The 26,892-nt window shown below is 35.0% G+C and overlaps 1 protein-coding gene and 1 pseudogene across 3 annotated transcripts in view; one reads left to right on the top strand and one right to left on the bottom strand.

Annotated features, from left to right (window-relative positions):
- The window catches only part of PPFIA2 (PTPRF interacting protein alpha 2), a 481,896-nt gene that overhangs the window by 82,902 nt on the left and 372,102 nt on the right, over window positions 1-26,892 (bottom strand). For all 3 annotated transcript variants that reach the window (XM_042947253.1, XM_042947254.1, XM_042947252.1), the window contains 6 exons: window positions 25,750-25,833; window positions 25,361-25,492; window positions 23,746-23,808; window positions 18,867-18,958; window positions 14,531-14,666; window positions 12,241-12,461 (listed from right to left, as the gene is read on the bottom strand). In XM_042947253.1, the coding sequence (XP_042803187.1) occupies window positions 12,241-12,461; window positions 14,531-14,666; window positions 18,867-18,958; window positions 23,746-23,808; window positions 25,361-25,492; window positions 25,750-25,833 (728 nt within the window). The remainder of the gene's footprint in view (window positions 1-12,240; window positions 12,462-14,530; window positions 14,667-18,866; window positions 18,959-23,745; window positions 23,809-25,360; window positions 25,493-25,749; window positions 25,834-26,892) is intronic.
- On the top strand, window positions 9,312-11,048 carry LOC122223960 (annotated as a pseudogene).

The raw sequence follows: 26,892 nt of genomic DNA on the forward strand, positions 1-26,892 counted from the left end.
AGTCAAATAAAACCCTTACACTTTTTTTTAAACCAATACCTACTCAGCCACATCAACTTTAAATAAGCACCACGTGGGGTGCCTGGGTGGCTCAGTTGGTTGAGCATCCAACTTTGGTTCAGGTCATGATCTTATGGTTCATGAATTCGAGCCCCACATCCGTGCTCCACATCAGGCTCGCTGCTGTCAGCCCAAAGCCCACTTTGCATCCTCTCTCTCCCTCTCTATCTGCCCCTTCCCCCACCTCTCAAAAATAAATAAACATTAAAAAAAATAAGCACCAGGCAATTTAATAATGTGGAGATGATCTATCTCTAGATAGATACATACATCATACTTACATACATAGTGAAAAAATGTTTTAACTCTTGATATAAATGCTTTTCAGAAGACAAAGCACTAATACTCCTTTTTTTAAATAAAGAGAAACTTCAAGAATATGTATAAATGAACTATTACAGAGATGCAAAGAACAAAGAATTTTAGCAGGGTTGCATAAATACCCTATTTAAGCTGTGTCTATTTGTTATAATGAAACTGTACCAGTAGGTGACTTAAAAAAATAGGGTTTAGAACTTCTCCTAAGACATTTTCCTCTTAACTATAAATGGCTTATTGTGATCTCCTATGATATATAATCCTTAACTATAAGGTTATGATCACCGCAAAGTTTTATATTTATATATTTATTTTGGAAAACTGTTTGGTGGTTTCTTATAGAACTAAACATACTCTTACCATATTATCCAGTAATTGTGTTCTTTGGTATTTAGCTAAATGAGTTAAAAACTATGTCCACCCAAAACCAGCACACTGATGTTTATAGCAGCTTTATTCATGACTGCCAAAACTTGAAAGCAACCAAGATCTTCTTCAATAGTGAATGGATAAATTGAGGTACATCCAGACAATCGAATATTATTCAGAGCTAAAAAAGAAGTGAGCTATCAAGCCATGAAAAGATATGGAAGAACATTAAATGCACACGACTAAGCAAAAGAAGCCCAATCTAAACAGACTACATATTATAGGACTCCAATTACATGACACTCTAGGAAAGGCAAAATCTACGAGGACATTAACAAGATCGACGGTTGACAGAGGTTGGGAGCGGGAAGAGATGAATAGGCAGAGCACAGAGAATTTTTATGGCAGTGAAAATGGTCTGTATGAAACCATAATGATGGATACTTGTCATACATTTTGCAAACCCACAGAATGTACACCACTAAGAGTAACCTGTACTGTAAACAATGGAATCTGGGTGATTATTATGTGTCATATAGGTTCATCAATTGTAATATACTACTGTGGTGAAGGATGTTGATAATGGGGGAGGCTGTGCATGTGTGAGGCCAGGGCATATATGGGCAATCTCTGTACCTTCTTCCCCTCAACTTTGTGTGAACCTTAATCCACTCCAAAAATTTAAGTAAAAAAAAATATTGAGCAGACTTACTCTTTTTTTTAATGAATATAATTTATTGTCAAATTGGCTTACATACAACACCCAGTGTTCATCCCAACAAGGAGGCATATTTACTCTTAATTATAATTTTTCAGTTCCATAAAGAATATGAATTCTGTTACTGTGAAGTTTATTTTCATGGATGCACTTTAAGTTCACCCAGAGGAAAGCTTAATCAAGTAACATAGCACAATATTATTAATGCTTTAAACACATTCCAAAGGAAACACTGTCTCCTCTTAAAAAAAAGAATTTGTACTTTAAAATGATTGGTAGGAGGGGCGCCTGGCTGACTCAGTCTGTTAAGCGCCCTCCTTCAGCTCAGGTCACGATCTAGTAATTCGTGTGTTCAAGCCCCTTGTCCAAGCTGTGCTGACAGTTTGGAGCCTGGGGCCTGCTTAGGATTGTTGGCCTCCCCCTCTCTCTGCCCCTCCCCCACTCAAGTTCTGTCTTTCAAAAATAAACAAACATTTAAAAAAGTTTTTAAAAATGGTGGGAAATAACTCCTCTAAAAAAGTTTTTTTCTAAAATTAACTGTAGTTATTAACTCTAGGCATTGTATTAATTGTAAAGGAAGAGTCACACCTAGAGGAAAAAGCTGAGTAAGAAGTAGACTGAAGTTTAATTAAACAGGAAATCGAATGCTACCTTAGATATTCAGTTCATTTGGAAAAATAAATGACAATCCACTTATCTTTAGAATCTGGATGTAGTTACAGAAAGTAAAAGAACTAACAAAACAGACACCCTTTGAAATGTCCCAGTGTGTTGGGGAGGGCGTACCATATACAAAAGGATGAAACAATAAGTAAGACCACAAAAGCAAGGGAGTCAAAATAGTAGCTAATTAGCTACTATATATATATTAATATATAATATTATATATTATATATAATATATATTTAATATAATATATATAATATAATATAATATAATATAATATAATATAATATAATATAATATAATATATATTAACATTTAGTTACTTTGAGAGCAGGAAAGAGAGCGTGCATGTGTCAGTGGGGGAGGGGCAGAGAGAGAGACAGAGAGAGAGAGAGAGAGAAGAGAGAGAATCCCAAGTGGATTCTACGCTCAGCGCAGAGCCTGATGGCAGGGGCCAGTCTCAGGAGATCACAGCCTGAGCCAATATCAAGAGTTAGATGCTTAACCACCTGAGCCACCCAAGTGCCCAGTAGCTAACTACTGACGCACAGATTAACTAACAAACAGGTCACTGGCAAATGAAGTAACTTGATCTCTTCCTTTAAGAGACATTAGTGAACAGTGAGGAAACCAGAAAAGAGGCATTTTTTAATGCTTAAATTAGTTTGTGAAAGAAGAAAAATCTTCACCAGAAATAGATTCTAGTTGGTATGAGCAACTGTTTTTATGAAGATGCCTATTTCTCTTTTTTATTTTTTTAAAATAAACGGGGTTTATTCATTTTGAAACATTCAAAATGAATACATGCACTATTTATTCATCCAAAATTCAAATGCTTTAAAGAAAAATAGAAACATAACTTTTACATTTACACAATCATCAAACAAAATATTTACATCACAGCACTTAAGTAGCAAAAATTTGCTAACAATTGACACTATTTCTCTTTTTTATATTGTTTTTAATTTTAATTCCAATATGTTAACATGTAGTGTTATTTTAGTTTCAAGTGCACAGTATAGTAGTTCAACAACTCTATGCGTTACTCAGTGCACTCTAAGTGTATTCATTCTTTAATCCTTATCACCTAGTTCACCCCTCCCTTACACCCTCCCCTCTGGTAATCATTAGTGTGTTCTCTACAATTAAGAGTCTGTCTCTTGATTTGTGTCTCTCTCTTTTTCCTCTGGCCATGTTTCTTAAATTCTACATATGAATGAAATCATACGGAATTTGTCTTTCTCTGACTGACATTTCATTTAGCATTATACTGTTTAGCTCTATCCATGTTGTTGCAAATAGCAAGAGTTCAGTCTATTTTTTATGGCTGAATAATTCTCCAGTGTGTATGTGTGTGTGTATGCCATTTGTTCTTTTTTTAAAATAAAAAAAATTAAAGTTTATTTACCTATTTTGAGAGAGAGAGGGAAAGACAGTGAGTACGGGAGGGGCAGAGAGAGAGGGAGAAGGAGAATCCTAAGCAGGTTCCACACTCACTGCAGAGCCCAATGCAGGGCTCGATCTCACAACCATGACATCAGGATCTGAGCCAAAATCAAGTACTGGCTGCTTAATTGACTGAGCCATCCAGGGACCCCTATACGACTTGTTCTTTATCCATTCATATATCTATGGACTCTTGGAGTGCTTCCACACTTTGGCTACTGTAAATAATACTGCAATAAACACAGGGGTGCATTTATCCCTTTGAATTAGTATTTTTATATTTTTGGGTAAATACTTAGTAATGCAATTACTGGATCATAGGGTAGTTCTGTTTATAACTTTTTGAGGAACTATTTTCCAAACTGCACTAGTTTGCATTCCCATCAACAGTGCCCAAGGGTTCCTTTTTCTCCACATCCTCACCAACATTTGCTATTTCTTGTATTTTTGATTTTAGGCATTCTGACAAGCGTGAAGTGGTGTCTCTCTGTGCTTTTGATTTGTATTTCCCTGATGATTAGTGATGTTGAGCATCATTCCATGTGTCTGCTGGCCATCCTGCATGTCACCTTTGGAGACCTGTCTGTTCATGTCTTCCGCCCATTTTTCAATTGGATTATTTGTGTTTTGCATGTTGAGCTTATAAAAGTTCCTTATATATTTTGGATACTAACCCTTTATTGGATATGTCATTTACAAATATATTCTCTCATTCAGTAGGTTGTCTTTCAGTTTTGTTGATTGCTTCCTTCACTGTGCAGAAGCCTTTTATTTTGCTGTAGATCCAGTAGTTCATTTTTGCTTTTGCTTCCCTTGCCTCACGAGATATAGCTAGAAAAACGCTGACATGACCAATGTCAGAAATTACTGCCTATGTTGTCTTATAGGATTTTTAGGGTTTCAGGTCTTACTTTAGATCTTTAATCCATTTTGAATTTTTTTTTGTGTGTGTGTACAATATAAAGAAGTGGTCCAGTTTCTTTTTTTTTTTTTCTTTTTGCATGTAGTTCTCCAGTTTTCCCAGCACCATTTTGTTGAAGAGATTATTTTTTCCCCATTGTATAGTCTTTCCTCCTTTTTCTAAGATTAATTGACCATATGCTTGTGAGTTTATTTCTGGGTTTTCCTTTCTGTTCCATTGACCTATGTGTCTATTTTTTGACAGTACCATACTGTTTTGATAACTACCTGCTTTATAATATAGCTTGAAGTCTGGAACTGTGATCCCTCCAGTTTTTTCTTTTTCAAGATTTCTTTGGCTATTCGGGGTCTATTGTGGTTCCATACAAACTTTAAGATTGTTGGGGCGCCTGGGTGGCTCAGTCGGTTAAGCATCCGACTTCGGCTCAGGTCACGATCTCATGGTCCGTGAGTTCGAGCCCCGCGTCGGGCTCTGTGCTGACAGCTTGGAGCCTGGAGCCTGCTTCGGATTCTGTGTCTCCCTCTCTCTCTGACCCTCCCCCATTCATGCTCTTTCTCTCTCTGTCTCAAAAATAAATAAAACATTAAAAAAATTAAAAAAAAACAACTTTAAGATTGTTTGTTCTAGTTTTGTGAAAAATTCCGTTGCTGTTTTGAGGGGGATTGCATTGAATTTGTAGACTGCTTTGCGTAGTATAGACATTTTAACAATATTTGTTCTTCCAATCCATGAGCATGGAATGTATTTCCATTTCCTTTTTTTAAATTTTGTTATTTTTTTGTCTTTCCATTTCTTACTGTTGTCTTCAATTTCTTCACCATTGTTTTATAGTTTTCAGAGTAGCATCTTTCACCTCACTGGTTAAGTTTATTCCCAGATATTTTATTATTTTTAGTGCAATTGAACATGGGATTGTTTTCTTAGTTTCTCTTTCTGCTGCTTCATTATTAGTGTAAAGAAATGCAAGAGATTTCTGCACATTGATTTTGAATCCCACCACCTTAGTGAATTCATTTATCAGTTCCAGTAGTTTTTTGGTGGAGTCTCTAGGGTTTTATATATATAGTATTATGTCATCTGCAATTAGTGAAGGTTTTAGTTCTTCCTTACCAATTTGGATGTCTTTTCCTTCTTTTTGTTGTCTAACTGCTGTGGCTAGGACTTCCAGTACTATGTGGAATAAAAGTGGTGACAGTGGACATCCATGTCTTGTTCCTGACCTTAGGGGGAAAGTTCTCAGTTTTTCCCCCATTGAGTATTATGATTGTTGTGGGTTTTTCATATACAGTCTTTACTATGTTGAGATATGTTCCCTTTAGAAATACTTTGTTAAGGGTTTTTTTTTTTTAATTTTTTTAACGTTTTATTTATTTTTGAGACAGGGAGAAACAGAGCATGAACAGGGGAGGGTCAGAGAGAGGGAGACACAGAATCTGAAACAGGCTCCAGGCTCTGAGCTGTCAGCACAGAGCCCGACGCGGGGCTCGAACTCACGGACCGCGAGATCATGACCTGAGCTGAAGTCGGCAGCTTAACCGACTGAGCCACCCAGGCACCCCTAAGGGTTTTTATCTTACATGAATGTTGTACTTTGTCAAATGCTTTTTCTGGATCTATTGAAATGACCATATGGTTTTTATCCTTTCTCTTATTGATGTGATATATCACATTGATTGATTTGTGAATATTGAGCCACCCTTGCATACTGGGATGCATCCTGGGAATAAATCCCACTTGATTGTGGTGAATGATTTCTTTTAATGTATTGTTGGATTGAGTTTGCTAGTATTTTGTTGAGGATTTTTGCATCTTTGTTTATGAAAGATATTGCCCTCTAGTTCTCTCTCTCTTTTGTGTGTGTGTGTGTATACGCGCATGCTTTTGTGTGTGTGTGTGTGTGTGTGTGTGTGTGATGTCTTTATCTGGTTTTGGTATCAAGGGGACACTGGATTTGGAAGTTTTCCTTCCTTTTGTATTTTTTGGAATAGTTTGAGAAAAACAGGTGTTACCTCTTCTTGAAATGTTTGGTAGAATTTGTCTGTGAAGCCACCTGGTCCTGGACTTTTGCTGGGAGTGTTTTGATTACTGATTCAATTTCATTGCTGGTAACAGGTCTGCTCATATTTTCTATTTCTTTCTGCTTCATTTTTAGTAAGTTATATGTTTCCAGGAATCTATCAATTTCTTCTAGATTGTCCAATATATGGGCATATGATTTTTCAAAATAATTCCCTTACAATTGTTTGTATTTCTGTGTTGTTGGTTGTTGTTTCTTCTCTTTCTTTTGTGATTTTGTTTATTTGGGTCTTCTTTTGTTTTTATGAATCTGGCTAGAGCTTTACCAATTTTGTTGATCTTTCAAAGAACAAGTTCCTGGTTTTACCGATCTGTTCTATTGTTTTTGTTTTTGTTTTTAGTTTCTATATCATGTATTTCTGCTCTAATCTTTATTATTTCCTTCCTTCTGCTAGTTTTGGGTTTTGTTTGCTCCTCTTTCTCTAGCTTCTTGAAGTATAAAGCTAATTTGCTTATTTGAGATTTTTCTTGCTTCTTAAGTTAAGCCTGTATTGTTATAAACTTCTTTCTTAGAACTGCTTTTGCTGTATTCCAAAGATTTTGGACTACTGAATTTTCATTTTGATTTGTTTCCATGTAATTTTTTTATTTCTTCTTTGATTTCTCCATTGACTCTTTCTTTGTTTAGTAGTATGTTATTTAGCCTACACATATTTGTGCTCTTTCTAGATGTTTCTTGTGGTTGATTTCTAGTTTCATAGTGTTATGGTCAGAAAAGATGCATGGTATGACTGTTTTTTCAAATTTGTTAAGACTTGTTTTGTGGCCTAATATGGGATCTATTCTGGAGAATGTTCTATGTGCACCTGAAAAGAATGTGTATTCTGCTGTTTTTGGATGAAATGTTCTGAATATATCTTTAAATCCATCTGGTCTCATGTGTTATTCAAAGCCACTGTTTCCTTATTGATTTTCTGTTTGGATGATCTGTCTTTTGATGTAACTTAAAGTCCTCTACCATTATTGTATTGCTACTGATTAGTTCCCTTACATTTGTTATTAAACCTTTTATGGATTTGAATGCTTCCATATTGGATGCATATTTACAACTGTTATGTCTTCTTGTTGGATTGTCCCCTTTATTTCTCATATAGTGTCTTTCTTTGTCTCTTGTTACAGTCTTTGTTTTGGAGTCTATTTTCCTGATATAAGCATTGCTACAATGGTTTCTTTTGACATTCATTTGCATGATAAATATTCTTCCATCCCCTCACTTTCAATCTGCAGGTGTCTTTAGGTCTGAAATGTATCTTGTGTAGACAGCATGTAGATGGGTCTTGATTTTTATCCAATCTGTCACTTCATGTCTTTTTATTGGAGTGTTTAGTCTATTTATATCCAAAGTAATTATTGATAGATATGTATTTATTGCCATTTTGTTACTTGTTTTGTAGTTGTTTTTGTAGTTTTTCTCTCATCCTTCTCTTTCTCTCTTTCATGTTTTGTTGGCTTTCTTTAGTGATATACTTGGATTCCTTCCTCTTTATTCTTTGCATATCCATTACTGGTTTTGGACTTGTGATTAACATTAGCAGTCAATATTAAGTTGATGGTCGCTTACATTTGAACCCATGCTTTAATCCTCTCCACACCACATTTTAGTCTATAGTGTCATATTTTACATCCTTTTATTTTGTGAATCCCTTGACTAATTTTTACAGATATCTTTTCTACCTTTAGTTACGGAGTTTTTTTCTTCCAGTCTTCTAATCATCCTCTGGGTTATTTGCACTGACATGAGTGTTATCTAGTTGTTTATGGGATGAGGCAAGGTCCTCCTACTCCACAATCTTTCCGTGATTTCCAAGATTCCTGTGTCTTTTGAATGTTGCTATACACTTAAATTATATGTACTTCTTAATTTCTTACAAATTAGCAACTATATTAAATACATTACTAGGGTCAGCAAAGAAATATATAAAAGGACAGTAGTTTGAACATACTATTTATCAAACTTAATTAGCCTAGGTCAAGATTATAACTGGGCTTTACTATCTTAATGTAACAAAGCTGAGTTCCTGGAGGGACACAGGTTGTTATTGAGGGTGTGTGTATTTATTTTCAGAGAAAACAAATATCACAGAGATATATACTTGATTTCAAATCTATGCAGTGAGTTCAACCATTAACTGCAAAGCATCAAAAAGTGTTATTTAGTTTGAATTTACGTTCTATATTCCTTCTTTTTCTTTTTTTAAGTTTATTTATATATTTTGAGAGAGAGAGAGAGAGAGAGAGACAAGCACATGAGCAAGAGAGGGGCAGAGAGAGAGAGAGAGAGCACATGAGCAGGGGAGGGGCAGAGAGAGAGAAGGAGAGAGAGAGAATCCAAGCAGAGCCTGATACAGGGTTCAAACTCATGAACCATGAGATCATGCCCTGAGCCAAGATCAAGAGTCAGACACTTAGCTGACTGAGCCACCCAAGCACCCCTATATTATTTTTTCTATTTATGCTAATCTATCATTATGAAGCACTTTCTATTTATCAAGAAAAGTGCCAAGATCTGGACATAAAACAGTGAGCAAAGCAAGATCCATTTCTTGTTTTTATATAATTTACAATCTAATAAAGGTAAGGAACTGAAGGACAGTAAAACAAACTGAAGGTCAGAAGAAGGAATGGTGGAGATGCTCATGGTGAGTAAGGGTAAAGAGGGTGAAATGTTAGGGCACAAGGGTGTGGAATGAGGATAATGTTCCAGAAGAAAGGAACAGCAACAACAAAGGAGAGAACATGGAACATTCAAAGAACTGGAAGTCATGTTTAATGGGATATAGAATAAGGTAGGTGAGAAAGTTGAGGCAGATGGGGCATTGTAGACCATATGAAGTATTTTGTTCTTTATCTTAAAAGCAACTGAAGGGGTTGAAAAAGGGTGACCTTACATAAGCAAACTGGGTTTTAAAAAGTCGGATGGGGAACCCGTATATCATGAAGAAACCAGGCAGAAACTATTATTGTCATCTAGATGAAAACTTATTATAATGCCCAATAGGGTGATGATAGTAGAGAACTGGATAGATTTGAATCATATTAGGAGGCCGACAGATTTAGCTAGAGCCAGAAAAACAAAAACATTGTTCAAAATAGTAAAATACTGTTCATTTGTTGAAAAAAAAAACAAGTTAAGAATAGTTTCTCAATGTTCAAAGGAATATAAATCCACTTGACACAGCTGGGTTCTTCACTGAGGTTAGTTAAGTCAATGATATAAAAAAGAAACTATGACCCTTCCACACAGTCACGCTGATGTAGTACCCTCGCCTGGAATCAGGCTGAAATCTTAGCCTTGCCACTGCCTGTACCATCGACCCCCACAAAGTGAGTGAGCTTCAGGCCTTCATAAAAATGAGTAAGCACTATCTGAATGTGCTGCACACTGAGAAAAATGTGCTTCCTGTGGGAGTGGGCGGAGAGCATGGGGGGTAAAAATACCACCTTCTACTCATAAAACTAAATCAGAAGACAATAAATATCAAGGAAGAAAAAACAGATAGTAAGAAGGTGGAGGAAAGAAAATACAAAGACAGACCATCAAGTGAGGAGAGTGATCTAGAAATTAACAATGAAGGTATGATTGAACCAGATACTGATGCCCCTCAAGAAATGGGAGATGAAAATGTGGAGATAACCCAGGAAATGATGGATCAGGCAAATGATAAAAAAGTGGCTGCCACTGATGCCCTAAATGATGGTGAACTACGGAAAACCATTGACTTGTTCACACATGCCATTAAGCTGAATCCTCGCTTGGCCATTCTGTACCCCACGAGAGCCAGGGTCTTCATCAAATTATAGAAGCCAAATACTGCCATTTGAGACTGTGACAGACCTATTGAAATGAATCCTGACTCAGCTCAGCCTTACAAGTGTAAAGGAAAAGGACACAGACTTCTGGGCCATTGGGAAGAAGCAGCACATGATCTTGCTCTTGCTTGTAAATTGGATTATGATGAAGATGCTAGTGCAATGTTGAAAGAAGTTCAACTGAGGGCCCAGAAAATTGCTAAACATTGGAGAAAGTATGAGCAAAAATATGAAGAGAGAAACATCAAAGAAAGAATGGAAAGGGCTAAGAAGGTTTGGGAAGAACACGAGAGAGCTCAGAGGGAGGAAGAAGCCAGAGGACAATCAGGAGCTCAGTATGGCTCTTTTCCAGGTGGCTTTCCTGGGGGAATGTGTGGTAATATTCTTGGAGGCATGCCTGGAATGGCAGGGGGAATGCTTGGAATGGCAGGAATGCCTGGGCTCAATGAAATTCTTAGTGACCCAGAGGTTCCCGCAGCCATACAGGATCCAATAGTTATGGTGGCCTTCCAGGATATGGCCCAGAACTCAGCAAATAGGTCAAAATATCAGAGCAGCACAAAAGTAATGAATCTCATCAGTAAATTGTCAGCCAAATTTGGAGGTCAAGCATAATGCCTTTCTGACAAATAAAGCCCTTGCTGAAGGAAAAGCAACTTAGATCACCTATTGGATGTTGCAGTAACACAAACCAGTGTACCTGTGACCTCCTCGTGGAGAAAGCTGGAGTGCTGTGAAGATAATCCCCACCCCTCTGCTCCACATGCAACTGAAACATTTTATAGTGGTTTTCCATTAGGGTATTCATTCAGATAATGTTCAGGTAATGTTTTCCTACTAAGAACTACAAACTGTAAGCATTTTTTAAACCTTAAAAATATTTAAAAACATATTCAAAGGGTGTGTTAATCCTTACATTTTTCTTTACTAAAAAAAAAAAAAAAAAAAGAGAGACTATGATAATCATCGGGATTCAAGAAAGTATATATTTGTTAAAGTTGAAATTATCCAAAAAAAGAGAGATTATCTTAGTGACAATATTTCTCAATGTTTGAATTGTTAACTTATACAACTTAATTCCATAATTAATCTACTCTTTTTTTTTAATTTTTTTTAAATGTTTTTATTTATTTTTGAGACAGAGAGAGGCAGAGCATGAGCAGGGGAGGGGCAGAGAGAGAGGGAGACACAGAATCTGAAGCAGGCTCCAGGCTCTGCGCTGTCAGCACAGAGCCCGACGCGGGGCTCGAACTCACGGACTGTGAGATCATGACCTGAGCCGAAGCCGGACGCTTAACCGACTGAGCCACCCAGGCGCCCCCATAATTAATCTACTCTTTGGAAGCCATCTATTATCAGTGTGGTGACAGTGTGGTTTTTTTTTTCATATCTAGTATATAATAATTCAGTCAGTTAGTTTCACTCTGATGTCTATATACTTTTAAGAAGCTGGCTGCACATTAATTGCAGGCTATTTAGTACCTTTACTGTAGTGTTAAATGTACCTTCAAAATGTACCTTATTACCACAAAATATCATTTAAATAGATTTTAATTTAAAAGGCGACTTAAAATTCATCAGAGAATATTTTATCTTTACCTTAGGCTTTTATATTGCCCTAAAATCATTAGTTTACCTATGTTTCATATATGTTCCTTATAAAGATCGTCCTAATTTTACACAGGACATGTATAGATATCTAAGAATCTGTGAAAACGCACATTCTGATTCAGTGTAGTGTGAGGTCTCAGAGTCTGCAGCTCCCAAGTGATGCCAGTGCTTCTGATCTAATCATGATATTTTTAGGATCAAGGTCTTCTAATCCCTTAAAACCATCAGTGATAATTGAACTCACCTGATTTCTTTGTTGATGGCATCCAACTGTTCTTGAAGCATCATGGCTAGAGTCTGGGCATCAGAATGACCACTTGGCGAGAGAAGATCCATTGAGCTAAAAATAGTTTCTCGGTCATCATCATCAATATCAGACATTTCAGTGTCACTTTCAAAAGGGTGGCTGCTCAGCACTCCAATTTGCTGAGTTCTATTCCACTCATGATCCCCAAGAGATTTCACCTGAATGGTAAATGAGTAATTATTGTATATATCTTATTGCTTATTATCAAAGCACTAGTCTGAAAAAATCAACTTGCACACACTCTTTTGTAGCTTACTTAGGAAAAGCGGAACTGATTATTAAAATTTTAATGTATTGTTTAAATAAAATATTTCTTTGACATCTTAAGTAATGGCAAGTACTAATTGTCAGCATAAATATCAAGATTTTAATAGGGATAATTATGATAAACTTACACATGATTTCTGGTTCAATTTGAGGTATCAATTACTTTAAAGCATCTATGTTTGAAACATTTTTCTTCTTTCTAAATATAACAACCTCTATTCACTTGTACTGATGCATTTCCATCTCTTATACTAATTTAGTCTTACTTACACTTTCTTGTTACAGGCTGACTACAAATATTGCCACACAAATTATATAATAATTCTCTCCCCAACATTCATTTACATAGGTTCTAACAACATATTATTAAAAAAATATTAATTTCATCTCTACTGTTCTGATCACTCAAATGCTTCATTGATTTTTTTTAAGCCCAAGGCACACTAATTTACATGGCTATGTTTTTTTTATTTGATATAATAAATCCCTCACATGAATGAAAAAAAAAAATTTGTAAATAATCTGATACACCCAATGTGGGGCTCCAACTCATGATCCCAAGATCAAGAGTCACATGCTTTATTGACTGAGCCAGCCAGGTGCCCCAGTGAAAATCTTCAGTAAGCAACAGACCAGCATTTTTCAAGCTGTGATCTGAAGGTAGGAGAGGAAGGAAAGTAAGAAAGAATTTTTTGCATTTAAAACAATGTTTTTCATTTTTGTGATGATGTAAAATGATTTTTTTGGCGTGGGGGGGGGGGGAGGGGGACCACACGATTTTGCCCTGAGTATTTATTTAAGATTGATGACCTGGGGGCACCTGGGTGGCTTGGTCGGTTAAGCGTCCGACTTCGGCTCAGGTCATGATCTCACGGTCTGTGAGTTCGAGCCCCGCGTCGGGCTCTGTGTTGACAGCTCAGAGCCTGGAGCCTGTTTCAGATTCTGTGTCTCCCTCTCTCTCTGCTCCTCCCCTGTTCATGCTCTGTCTCTCTCTCAAAAATAAATAAACGTTAAAAAAAATTAAAAAAAAATAAGATTGATGACCTGAATTAGTATTTGTGTCACAAATTGGTTTGGTACAAGTGGCACTAGTTTATTTGGCATATGAAAAGAACCAAGATGGATTTGATTTAGTCTTCCTCTGTTCACTTCTTTATTCATTCATTTAACAGATATTGAATGCCTACTATGAGGGATTAAATTATGCATGACATGGGTACCAATTAAAAACCATAGGGTATCCAAGAACCTGTGTACAAATAAGGACAAGTAGGTTATGTAGTATTTGACACATAAAAGTGGTTGGGGAGAAAAAGCTATACTTAGGGCACAAAGGAACTATATCACTTCAGTATAAAATGCAATGATAAACTTACAATATACATAGCTTGCAAGTTAACTGACTGAATGAAAGACAGCCCTGCAATTTATCAGGAGAAGTTCTCCATAAACACTTGCAATAGTGTGTGTACATTTTTCCCGAAGTTTTATTAAAATAGTAATTCGACTTAAAATATTTAATTAATTTTAATTGACAATATGAATGCCAATGCATAAGTGCCCAAGCAAACCAAAAGTCCATTTGTGTGGCAATACAGCATACTGGATAAAAGCATGGAATTTGAAACAAATAGAGGTTCAAGTTTGGATCCTCTCACTTTGCTGGCTGTGTAATTAATGTTGAGCACTTAAAATTTCTGAGCTTCAATCTTTTTATGTCTGCAATTGACATAAAAATAGTACCAAACTCATAAGGTTATGTGGATACACACATGGGAAGTGTATAGTTCAACTTCCGGCACATAGTGGTAGTTTTACATTAGTTATACTTTAAAAAAATATGTCATGCTTGAAACTAAAAATGCTAGCATTTTAAATTCTCTCAGTATTAAAATTCTATCCAAAATGGAACAGTGTATTTACTGAGAATCATCAAAGACTTGAAATAAAAAAAATTAACCTTTGGCTCATCTCGTCGTACACCCATGCGTCCTCTCCTGGGTCTTCTTATTACTTTAGTTGTTCTGTAATCAGTCTGGCTGTCCACTAGGGATCCAACAGAATACCGCAACTCAGCTGAGGTGTCTAGATGAGTTCTGGAAAAGGGAAAAATATGAAATATGCTCAATCTTAAAAGTTAAACTTTCCAGCAAATCACTATGAACTGCTCAATTTTCAATAAAGAATAAAGCACAAAAAAAAGGAACAAAGCATAAATGCTCAAGAAAAAAGAAAAAAAAATCACAGAGGAAAACTGGTGAATTGTCATGACTCTTTGGGGTCTCTTCTGAGGCTTAGGTCAGAAATTGGTTTCAGGTCCATTCTTGAAGGTCAAGTGACCTTGTCTGTTTAAACAGAATATAAAACATCTGTCCGTTAATTATCATTTTCAAATGTGGTAGTAAAATAAAACAAGTTAAGATTGACAACCAAGATCCACTGGCTTAAATTCTGGCAAATAGGATAAACAAAACTAAATAGAATTGTAGTTGAATTATTTAGTGTACATACCAATATATGTTATTTATTGCTGTGTCTGTTTTAAATATTTCCCACTAATCTAACAGTAAAATGTGTAAACTTTTGGGGTCCCAGAATTCTCTCTCAAGGTGTTCTATTTTTCAATTTAGGAAATTAACAAAATACTTAAAATTAAATTGACCCAAGGTTAATAATCTTATTTTTTTTTAATATAATGGGACCTACCACCAGGACAATTTTTCAGCTTTTGATAAGACATTGTTTCAAAAATATAAAAATCTTTTGATAAGCACATTTGATTCTGAAATATGGTTAGAGATGAAATAGTTGCAAAATTCCGGTTGAAAAATATCATCACACTGGTTTTCAATAAACACTGTAATCAAAGTGTAATAAATATTTTGCTACACATGTTATTTATATATAGATTTATAGCAAGTTCAGTTTATTGCTATAATAATGATGATAATAGTGACAGCATGCTGTCTTATAAAATGATCCATCATCAGTAGGAAATATGTTTAACACTGTATTTTCTCTTGAACTTGGGGCTCCTACTGATCTACTATGCTCTGTTAGTTCTTTTTGTGAAAAAAAAGAAAAAAAAACTAGCATTTCCAAACTATTGGCAAGATCAGAAAAGGTTACGTGAGGTCTAGATTTTTGCAACAATAGAAGACACTGACCTAACTAATGCAAATCCCTGTTTTGTCAACCAGAAATTTAAAGCAAATGAACTAAGGAATCATCCTCCAAGTGGAGGGCAGCTATTGTTTTTATAGCAGTGAACTTGAAACTCAATCAAGGAAACTGGTTTTATTATGGAATAGCCACATATAAAACCTAACGAACCAGGTCACATTCATAAATAGGACCTCTCTCGGGACCTATTTATAACAGGGTATATGTTTCATGAAGACAAAGGTCAGATTTTAGTTACCATTGTATGCTAAAGGAGGCATTCCTAGCATATAATAAACACTTGATAAATGTCTGGTAAGCTCATAAATGAATGAAATTAATCATAATACAGTCTAAACTGTCTACCTTAGAACATTCTAGGTATCTTGTCTGTCACTGTTTGGGTAACGTCTCTTTGGTCATTGGAGGGGCGATTCTAAAATTATAACTCATCTTCCTAGGAGTATTGTTTTCTTGTTGTCTTATCTCTCAACTCCAGGTCATTTAGAAAAATGTGAACCAAAACACAGATCTGCTACTATTGATGCCCTGCTTAAAACCCTTCGATGGCCTTACAAGGCCCTCTACAATCTGGAACCCTGCTTTCTAGCTTCACTTCTAGTTACTATCTCCCTTCTCTCTCTCCATCCAGCTGTACTGACTTTCTTTCAATTTCTTGACTAACTCACACTTTCCTTTGATCCTGAGCCTTCGAACATGATGTTCTTTCTGCTAGAAATAGTCTCTTCCCACATTTATGTGGTTGACATTTTTAAAGTCAGCTTAAAATTCCCATTGTCTTATACTATTGTAGCCCCTTATATTCCCTTTATTGTAATAGTCCTCAGAGTATCCCTGTGTTTCCCATTTGAAACAGGTATTATTCATTCATCTGTAAGATCAGTGAAGTTCCTATGCATCTTCTGTTTTCTTATTGCTGTTTAAATTGTGCATTCAGAAGCATGTCTGTTCAATAAGTAATTGCCATTCAATACATATTGTTATCCTATAACATATTATAAATTCCATCAGTTTGTCTAATCAGTAATTCCTATAATACTTTGTACTTTTTGATTTACTGTTTACAAAAACCCCTTTGCTGACTAGTCTCATTTTATCTACAAAGTAAGCTTGTGAGATAATCATAAAAATATTATTTTATATATAATTCATGTAAAATACATATAAAATTTGAACTTCTTAAGGTAAATGGGTTTTCCAAAATGAAACAGCTAATAATTGTATGTATTAGACCCAGAAATGTCAATCTTCTTATTCTTGGTCTAGTTTTGTTTCTACTACAATCTGGTATATCAAAGAAGAATTGTTCTGTATGTAGTTCCCAAGCTTTCAGAATGATCCTTCATTGTGGACAAATGTCATATTATTAGGCTGTCCATGATGACTCAATGTAGTGATGAACTTTTAGAACTTTTAGATAACACTTCTACAACTCTCTATTTTTTAAGGATATTATATACATATATGTATATATATATATTTAATTTCAGTAATGTACAGTGTTTTATTAGTTTCAGGTGTAAAATATAGTGATTCCACAGTTCTATGCATTACTCAGTACTCATCATGATAAGTGTATTCTTAATCCCCTTCACCTATTTTACCCTTCTCCCTACCGAGCTTCCCTCTCTTGTAACCACTAGTTTGTTCTCTATATTTAAGAGTCTCTCTCTCTCTCTCTCTCTCTCTCTCTCTCTCTCTCTCTCTCTCTTTTTATACAACTCTGAGATCAAATTTCTGAGACCAAAGGTCAAAAAGCCAACAAAATGACCATTTGGTTCTGTTAAAAAAATACTAAATTTGTTGACTGGATGATGGTCATTCTATGTATTTATTCTGTTGCTATTTTATCAGCTCTTTTTCTCCTTCATCAAAACCATCATCATCACCCTACCTTGTGAACATATATCACTGAATTAATAATTTCAGTTCAGATACATAAATCATAATAAAGCATTTAGAAAAATAAACACAATTTTCTAAATTAAAGACCTACATGTTTAAAAGTTCTTTGGATGTTTTTTTTTTTTTTTTTTTTTTTTTTTTTTTTTTTTGCCTGCAGAACTGTGTTTCTTATATTAAACTGAAGGTAAAAATACTCAAAATACTGAACTTTATTTTTACTAATACTTACATTCAAGAGAATATAAGCACCTTTAGGATTTTTTAACTTGGATTTTTGATCTGAATATCTAAAAAATGCTTTATTACACATATTCATTTGTTCAATGATATCTATTGAGAGTATACTATATACCAGGTTTGGTTTGTTTCTTTGTTTTACGTACTGAGATTACAGTAACCAAAACAAACATATATTCCAGTGCCCGTGGAATGAACATTCTTAGAATAACTCTAAGACCAAGAAAAATGAACTTCTCAAAGTCTGTGGTGGTCAAATGTTTCAAATAATTGATACGATTGTGTTGTCTAATAAATAAATGATCAAATGAGTAAATCCTTGTAGGGTTTCTCATTAACTTTAAATAAAAGGCCCTAAGCACAAAAGAAAATTACATGTGAATTATCAAGATTATTGTATTTATCTAAAGAGTAAATAATTATGTCATTGCTTCTTTTTTTCAAGATGAGGTACTGAGTCAAAGCAGATGAGTATGGCTAAATTTACTTGTTTTCAAAACATGTATAATTACTCCTTCACTTTGTATTTGCAATTAATTTAACAAGATAGGTGGATGCTAAGTGACCATAATCAATGATACTTCTTCAGTAAGTATTATACATTGAAAGCATTTCTGCATGTAGAGAAAAGAGGTGTTGCCTCTTCCTGGAATGAGAAGTAATCTCCTCGCATACAGTTCTATTCCTTCATTTAAGACTCTTTTTACGTTATTTATAGCTGTGTAATTAAATGCAGAATACAAAATGTAATATTTAAAATTTTTATTGCATATTTGCAGAACAGATTACTAAGTTAGAGAATTATTTTTGAATATAGAAATAGTAAATCAGTAAGGAGTAAGGAGTGAACATAGGGTAATGCCTGCTGGGCAGTAAGAGGCCTGTTTTATTTTATTTGAGGTAATACGGGACCATAAAAAAATCATATTGATTTTTGGCAAACTATAAATAAGATTTTAATTTAATGTTACCTTGACATTGTGGGTTCAATTAAAGAGCCAGTTCTCATTTTCAATTGGTCAAGTTCAGATCTCAGCTTTTCAATTTCTTCTGCTAATCTTTCCTAAAAATCAAAGATGTTTGACTCAGAAGATATGCATATGCCAAGAATACCAACATTCAATTATGATAAACCAAGCTATCAATCTTAGTGGTTTTTTAAAAATGGAAAACTGATGGATATATTTTTATTACAGGTCATTAGACATGACAGCAAAATATGCCTCATTTTTCCCTTGTAATGAAAATGTGAAAAGCACAAATCAATAGAAAGTTATCTAAACATTAGTGCCTTGAAGATGTTTTATAGAGTAGTACCTTAGACTGTTGAGACAAAAATAAACACAGAATAACATGCTATGCTTAAAACTTCACCATCAATGAACTGAACTCAATATATGAATGGTCATATTTCCTAGTACAACTAATATCAATTCTTTCGATCTTTATTTCTTTGCACTTTCATGGTCATCAGTTAGTTCATTTCTGATGAAAAGATGTGTCAAAAACTCCTAAAGTTTGTTTTGCCAGTAGTTAATTTGGGTTAAAAATAAAAAATACAAATTTACTTCCCTAAAAAAAATTATCTACATTGTCTGGCATTCATTAATCCTAAATTTTTGCAAACATATAGGAATACTAAGATCATGACTAGCTATGTATACATCACTTCAAAATGCAAAGTCATAATCATAGCAGATTAAAAAAATAAAGAAAAGGTCTTATTCATGAAGAAAAGGACTTTGATTATTCTATAAGGGTTGTAATACACATGATGAAGGAGAAAGAAAAATGGATTAAAAAGATGAGGAAAAGTGGGCAACTGGGTGGCTCAGTCAGTTAAGCGTCCAACTTCAGCTCAGGTCATGATCTCACGACTCGTGAGTTGAAGCCCCACATTGGGCTCTGTCCTGATAGCTCAGAGCCTGAAGCCTACTTTGGATTCTGTGTCTCTGTCTCTCACTCTCTGCCTCTCCCTCACTTGCATTCTCTCTCTCTCAAAATAAAGATTAAACAAACAAAAAAAAAAAAGATGAGGAAAAGAGTCATTACCTGATATAAGTTAAAATTGTGAGCTTGATATTGGTAGAATTATTTGTACACCTGAAAATTTTCTCAGATTGTCATTACCAGTTTCTGTCCATAAATCTTCAATGTAAGGGTCACCTAATAGTCCTTAATTAAATGCATGTGTAAGGATTTATTTTGTTTTCATGATTATAACATTTTATAATGTTGTGAAAGTTTAAATATGTCCTTCTAGATTTCCTCTTACTGTTTTTTTCCCATCCCAGCAGCCAATGCTTGACATTTTACTTGACTCATACTTCGTTTCTCACCATACTTTGTTGTTAATGTGGCTTTCCCAATATTTCTCTTATCTGCCCTTTTTATTCTTACTAACATCATCCTACTCGACACCTTTTTAAGTTTTTTCCTGAATTACTTCACCAGCTTCCACAGAGGCGGTGCTCCCTTCAATCTCTTCCCTACACATTTCTCTTTTAGATGTATCATTTAAAAAAACACATATGATAAAATAAATTATTTGCCTAAAATGTTAAATGATTTCTTATTGCATTCATTAATCCCTTTGTTTGTTATTTCCACATACACACATAGGGCACCTCTATTGTTCTATGCCCTAAGATAAAGTAGTAAGATAAAAAATTCCCTGCCCTCCTATAATTTATAATCTAGTAAACAAGACAATAAACAGAGTCTATAGGATGTTTGTAGGAAAAAGAAAATAAGAGAAGCATGGAAGATCTCTCCAATAAAGTGCTATTTGAGCAAAAACCTAAAGAAAGGAAGGGAGTTAAAAAAAAAATAGGGATGTCTTAGGAAAAGGTTTAGCAGATACAAATGCTCCCTAGTGAGAAGGAGTATATTTGTTGAAGGAGAGGGCAAGGAGGTCATTGTGGCTGGGTTGGACAGTAAAGAGAAAGACAGGTAGGGAATAGACTTAGAAATGTTTTGGTTGCAGGGCTTGGGAAGGGTAGTCCTAAAAGGCCTTGTTAACCATTTTTAAGTCTTTGGTTTTTACTCTGAGTGAGGTAGAAAATGACTGGAGGATTTTTGAGCAAAATGGTGACATGATCACTCCTGATGAATGAGACTGGGAGGGAGGGAAGAAAGATAATTATTACTGTCTTTCCAAACACATAGGCAAGAAAATTGTGGCTTGGACAATAGCAGTGTTAGAAAGAGACTGGATGGATTTGGGTTATATCTTGAAGACAGAACTAACTGAATTTGCTATTGGACTGAATGTGGAGTGTGAGATAAAGGGGTCAAGAATAACTCCAAGGTTAACCTGGCTAAGAGGACAAGTTGTAATTTACTGAGAGGACTACTGCTGGTGGTGGTTGAGGTTGGTGGTGCTGATTTTGGGGGTGGGGGGATTGAACCTGTGAACATTTGAGTTGCTCAAGTGTCCAAATAGAGATATTGAGTTGGCTCTTAAATACATGAACTCTCTCAGAAGAGAGGACCCAGTCAGTGATCTAAATTTGGAGGTGCTCAATTTATAGATGGTTTTAAATCCATGAGATCAGAAGAGCCTCAACTCAATGAGTGAACATGAGAAGAAATTCAAAACCAGTCCTAGGAATTTCAAATTTTAGAGATCAAGATGATGAGAAACGAGAAGAGGTTGTGTACACAGGAGATTTGGCTAATGAATGACTGTTAGTTATAGAGAACTGAGTGGAAATTTCAGAAGTTATAGGAGATGTGGTTAGATTAGGAAATATGTTCAGCTGTGTGGGATGATATTCAGAAATGAGGTATGACCTGGGATTTGCTTCCTCTGGTTACTGGCGTGAACAAGGGTGTAAAGCATGGAGTGATTAGTACTGTTAGTTGCTTAGGCAGATTGTTGAAGCTACAAGGTTTGGGTAGGTGGTGGGGGAGTGGGTTCTGGGGATCTTGCCAGGAGCACAGAGAGCTTTGGAAAACATAACATTGCATAATAGGATCAAGTCCAAAATCCACAATCTGGGCACAACCTAGTTCTTTAAACACATACCAGTCACAGCAAACTTCTGGTAAATCAGCAAATCAACCATTTTTGTTTTCTCTGTGCTCTCACATAGGCTCTGTCCTCTGCCCTACCCTTGCCTATTTGGCAAGATCTTTTGTGCCTTCAAGAGCCTGATGAAATGGCATCTCCACTCTGTAGACTTTTTTTAAAACTACTTCAGAAAGAATTAGATGCTATCTTCTAGGGACCATATTGTATTGCCACAGAGAGATCTATCTTTCAGATCATATATACACTGACTGTGGGGCCACATAGTTTTAAATTAACATCATAATATGTAGAATTTAGTGGGGCTAAATGTACAGTTTTCCTTTTTTTAAATCTTTCTTCTCTCATCTTTTCCAATACTTTCCATATGCCATACTGTTCCCAGATATTCCCTCCTCTCCCTCCGTCTCTTCTGTCCCTTGCTTCTTCTCTCTTTCTCTTCTCTTTTGTTCAACACACATTTGTAGGTCACTTTTTAAGTCAATAATTTTATATTACATTATTTTCCTGTGCTAAACAAAATGAAATCAGACAAAATTGCTAACAAAAATTTACAGGTGGGGCGCCTGGGTGGCTCAGTCAGTTAAGTGTCTGACTCTTGATTTTGGCTCAAGTCATGATCTCATAGTTGTTGGGATCGAGCCCTCCATCGGGCTCTGTACTGATGGCATGGAGCCTGCTTGGGATTCTCTCTGTCCTCTCTCTGCCCCTCCCCTGCTCTCATGCTCTCTCTCTTTCAAAATAACTAATAGACTCAAAAAATATATAGGCTAATAAAGAAGGAGAAGATATATTAGCAATTACAGCTTTTAACATTTCATAATTTGGTCCTTATCTGCCTCTTATATAATACATCCTATAACAGGAATAACTGATTCCAGCCAAACTGTTATGCTATTATTTTTTTTAAAAAATTAAGAAAATTTTATTTTAGAGAGAAAGAGAGAGAGAGCAGGGGGAGGGGCACAGGGAGAGAAAGAGAATCTGAAGCAGGCCCTGCTCCCAATGCAGGGCTTGATCCCATAACTCTGGGGTCATGACCTGAACAGAAATCAAGTCGGACGCTTAACTGAGCTACCCACGTGCCCCAGGTTATGCCCGCCATTATTTAAGAAATGAAACTCCCTACCACTCCTGCCTCACACAAAGCACTGGCAATCATGCCACATGCACTGTATTTGAAAGGCTTGTAACATATTCTTCCCTTTCCATAGAGCTTTGTCAAGTGACACCTCCCTGAAGCCTTATTTATAGCAGCAGTATATGGTAGTCTCTCCTACCTGTAGCTCTTACTACATATTTCACTCCTTCGGCACTTGGCATGTGTTCCTCTGCAACTTGCTGCTTTGTCAAAGGTGTGTTCTCTCTCAATTACATTTTTCAGCTACTTTGGAACCAGGATCATGTATGCAAACATAATTCAGCACAATCATTGTGCATGATATTTAATACATGTCTGCTTAAATGATATCTCAAACTAAATACAAATTAGTTTACTCCAATTGTGTAAAGCACAAAAAGTCAGAAGCATTTTTTTTTTTTTTTTTAGAAATAAGACAGTGATTATCGTTTAGGATAAGAGTAGTAATTGTATTTGAACAAGAAGGGGGCTACAAGACTTGATTTTCAGTGTGTTTGGTTTGTAAAAATTTATCAAGCTCTCTAGATATGTACACTTTTCTGGACGTATAATACAAAAGTTAAAATTGTTTTAAAAAGGTAGCATCCTAAATTTATTTCTTATCAAATTTATTTTACAATAACACATTTGTCAGTCTAAAATAGAAAAATGGGTAAAATGCAAGTTTCCATTATACCTTGTCATGTAAAGATTCTTCCAGATTCTTTCTGAAAGTTTCTGATTCTTGAATTAAAACATTCTAAAGAAAAGAAAGAAAAATAATTAACTAAAGAGAAAATAATTGAATATGTAGATTAATGTTTTATTGCTCAAGAATCTTCTTTGATTCCTTCTCTTTGATTCCTTCCTTGGTGCATCTATTTCTTGGTTTCCGTGGAAACCACATTTAAATAGAATCCTTAAACATAATACCTTAACATTTAGAAAAATACATAATTTAAATGGGAAATGTTATTTTGTAACACTTGGACTGGCAAATGGAATAAATATTATCTTCTAAGCTATATTTTCTTCTTCTCCTCAGTGTTTTAAGATTTGAAATAATTAGGTTACTTTTAAAATGAGAAAATGTGAGTAATAAACTCAATATTAGCCAAAGGTATTACAGATAAAGGATTCAGATGAACTCATTTTTATCATCTGAGGAAAAAAATAAATGATCAGATCCTATTTCTGGAAAGTTTAATTTCTGGACTTCTATTTCAAATACAGAATAAATAATTTCCAATAAAGGTTAAATCATTAGAGAAATATAAATGAAATTTTAGCTATGTACAAAACTGTTACATCTCATGACATGTAGAAATAAGCTGCATCATAGAAATTATTTTTAAAATTTTGTCATGAAGTGACTGCTATCGTAAAAGCTTTATGCTTTTTTATATTACCACAAAGCATGATTTTTAAAAATGTATTTTTTCAAATTTAATTTTAGTAAAACTAAACTAAGAGTGTAGTGATTGGTAAAGTGGCCATGCATTTGGACTTGAATGGGAAGAAGGCATGCCTTATCACTTTGTAATGAAAGTTAGCCAGTCTACTTTAACAATTTCAGGGGAGTATTTTTTTTCTATTTTGGTTTATTGTCTGGGTCAGGGGAAAATGTCTAGCTTAAGTAGTGACTGGCATTCATTCTCAGTTTCCAAAATGATTTGTCCATCTGGGTTTTAGCCCCTACCTTTGTATCTGCTCTGAAATCGGCAACCAGCTCATGTAACTCGTGCTGGTGTGGTAGTCACTAACTATCAACAAGACACATAGCATTGTGAATGACATTGCACACTGTAAAGAGGCAATTTTTGGAAATGATGCAGCTGAAATTATTGCGTTCCTAAACTGTAGTAGGATCAACACTAGTTCTATTGGTAATATAAATTCACTTACTCATTTTGGCTTTTAGACAAGCAGTAGATTCAGTTACTCGAAACATGTGAATAGTTCAATGCAAGACATCCCCAAAATAATCGATTTTTGTCTCATTGCTCTTTTTTTGCACACCAGGTGAAGAATAACTAAGTATTTTCACCACAAAATACATTTTAATACATTTATCTATATGATCATGAGAATATGCAAGATTTACATACCATGCAGCACTTTTACTCATTTAAAAATTTATCTTACACATTTTTACAGAAACTACTCGGTCACTTCTAAGACTATGTCATATATACTTAAGGAAAATAAATGGACCATCCGACCAATACAATAATCACAGCAGGGTGTAAAACAACCATGCTCTTAAGAACATTGATAAATATTCATGTGATTCTACTCTTCTGTCATTTTACCTTCTCCTCTAGGGCAGCCATTCTTTCCTTTAAATGTAGTTGTAAGCGTTCATTAGATTCAGTCAGAAGTCTGTCCACCGTATCAGATAATCTTTTGTTGTGCTCCTCATTCATTTTCTCTCTTTGCCTAGCCTTATATTCAAGAAAAAATAAACTTGACATAACAATCATTTAAAAAGCACTGGGTTTGTTTTTATATTTTTCTAGTTTAAAATTGGATTCCATTTTATGTCTGGTGTGATTAAATTGGCAGAACCTTTTCTTTTTTCCTTTAAAATGCACACAGCATATTCATAAGATTTTAAATATAACCTATCATCAAGAAAGACATTCATTTCTTACATGCCCATAGACTGATGATTGAGGGGAGTGGTTCTTAATATACATACTCTTTGAAGTTCTTGATTTTTCTCTTCAAGTTGACCTTCTAGATGTCTCATGCGTTCTTCAATGTTTCCATGTCTCTCTTCAGCCTGTTAAGAAATATGAAAAATGTACCTGACATGTAAGATTTGATTAACACTTTACCTCTAAATAAATTGAAATAAAATGTAAAGCAAGCTACTACCAACCGCAAATGTAATTTTCAAAAAATAAACTTTTTTTAAACAGGCAGCTGAACAGCATTGCTTGAAATGTGTCAGCTACAAAGGCCTGTTACATCCAAGCATCAGCAAAACATTGGACTTATTTATGAGCAATGAAATCAGCCAAATGTAACATGCAGACTGTGCATGGTTTGAACACAAACCTGCCATTGTCCAATCTTAAGCTCCTGAAGCACTGAACTGCACAGATGGTTGATTATCAATAAATAAAAATAACATAATTTTTATAAATGAAAAGAAAAACTTAGATGGATTCTATTTAGCAATAGAAAGTAAAGTCCAGTAGGACTACCTTCCTACGTATGGAGATCATTTCTTGTAGTTTAGCTTCCATAACATATTGATAATCATCAGATGAGGTAGAAGAGGTTGGATCAGACTAACAAGTCAAGGAAAAGGAGAGGGACAAAATTGAAAAATCAGAACTAAAGACACTGACACTGAACAGAACATAGCACAGAATGCTTAAAAGAAAAATGTGACAGCAAATTTAATACTTTAATAGACAGAATTTTACATGGAAAGAACTACACTGATATCTGGTGAACACGATGCAGTCAATGGTTATAAATGAAAAACAATGATACGCCCAAATAAAAAACTACCAACCTAAGGTATGGAAGGTTAGTGACGGCTGGCGATGAAAGACTACTACAGAATGAATTAAAGCAACTCTGAAAGAGTCATGTAATAGTTGGGATTATGGGAAACCAAACACTAGAATATGTCTCTGATAGATTGTTAAATGTTTTGTATTTTGGTTTGTTTGTTTATCATATTACTAAAAAATAATGCAAACTGTGTGTCTCAGCGTTGAAGTGTATGCTAGGACAACGACCCAGGTGAAATAAATTTGGAAAAAAATTTATTACAAACCTAACACTGTAGACATCAAGACAAACTAAGCCACAGGATTAATTATTA

Source organism: Panthera leo, chromosome B4, assembly GCF_018350215.1.
Source record: "Panthera leo isolate Ple1 chromosome B4, P.leo_Ple1_pat1.1, whole genome shotgun sequence".
NCBI lineage: Eukaryota > Metazoa > Chordata > Mammalia > Carnivora > Felidae > Panthera > Panthera leo.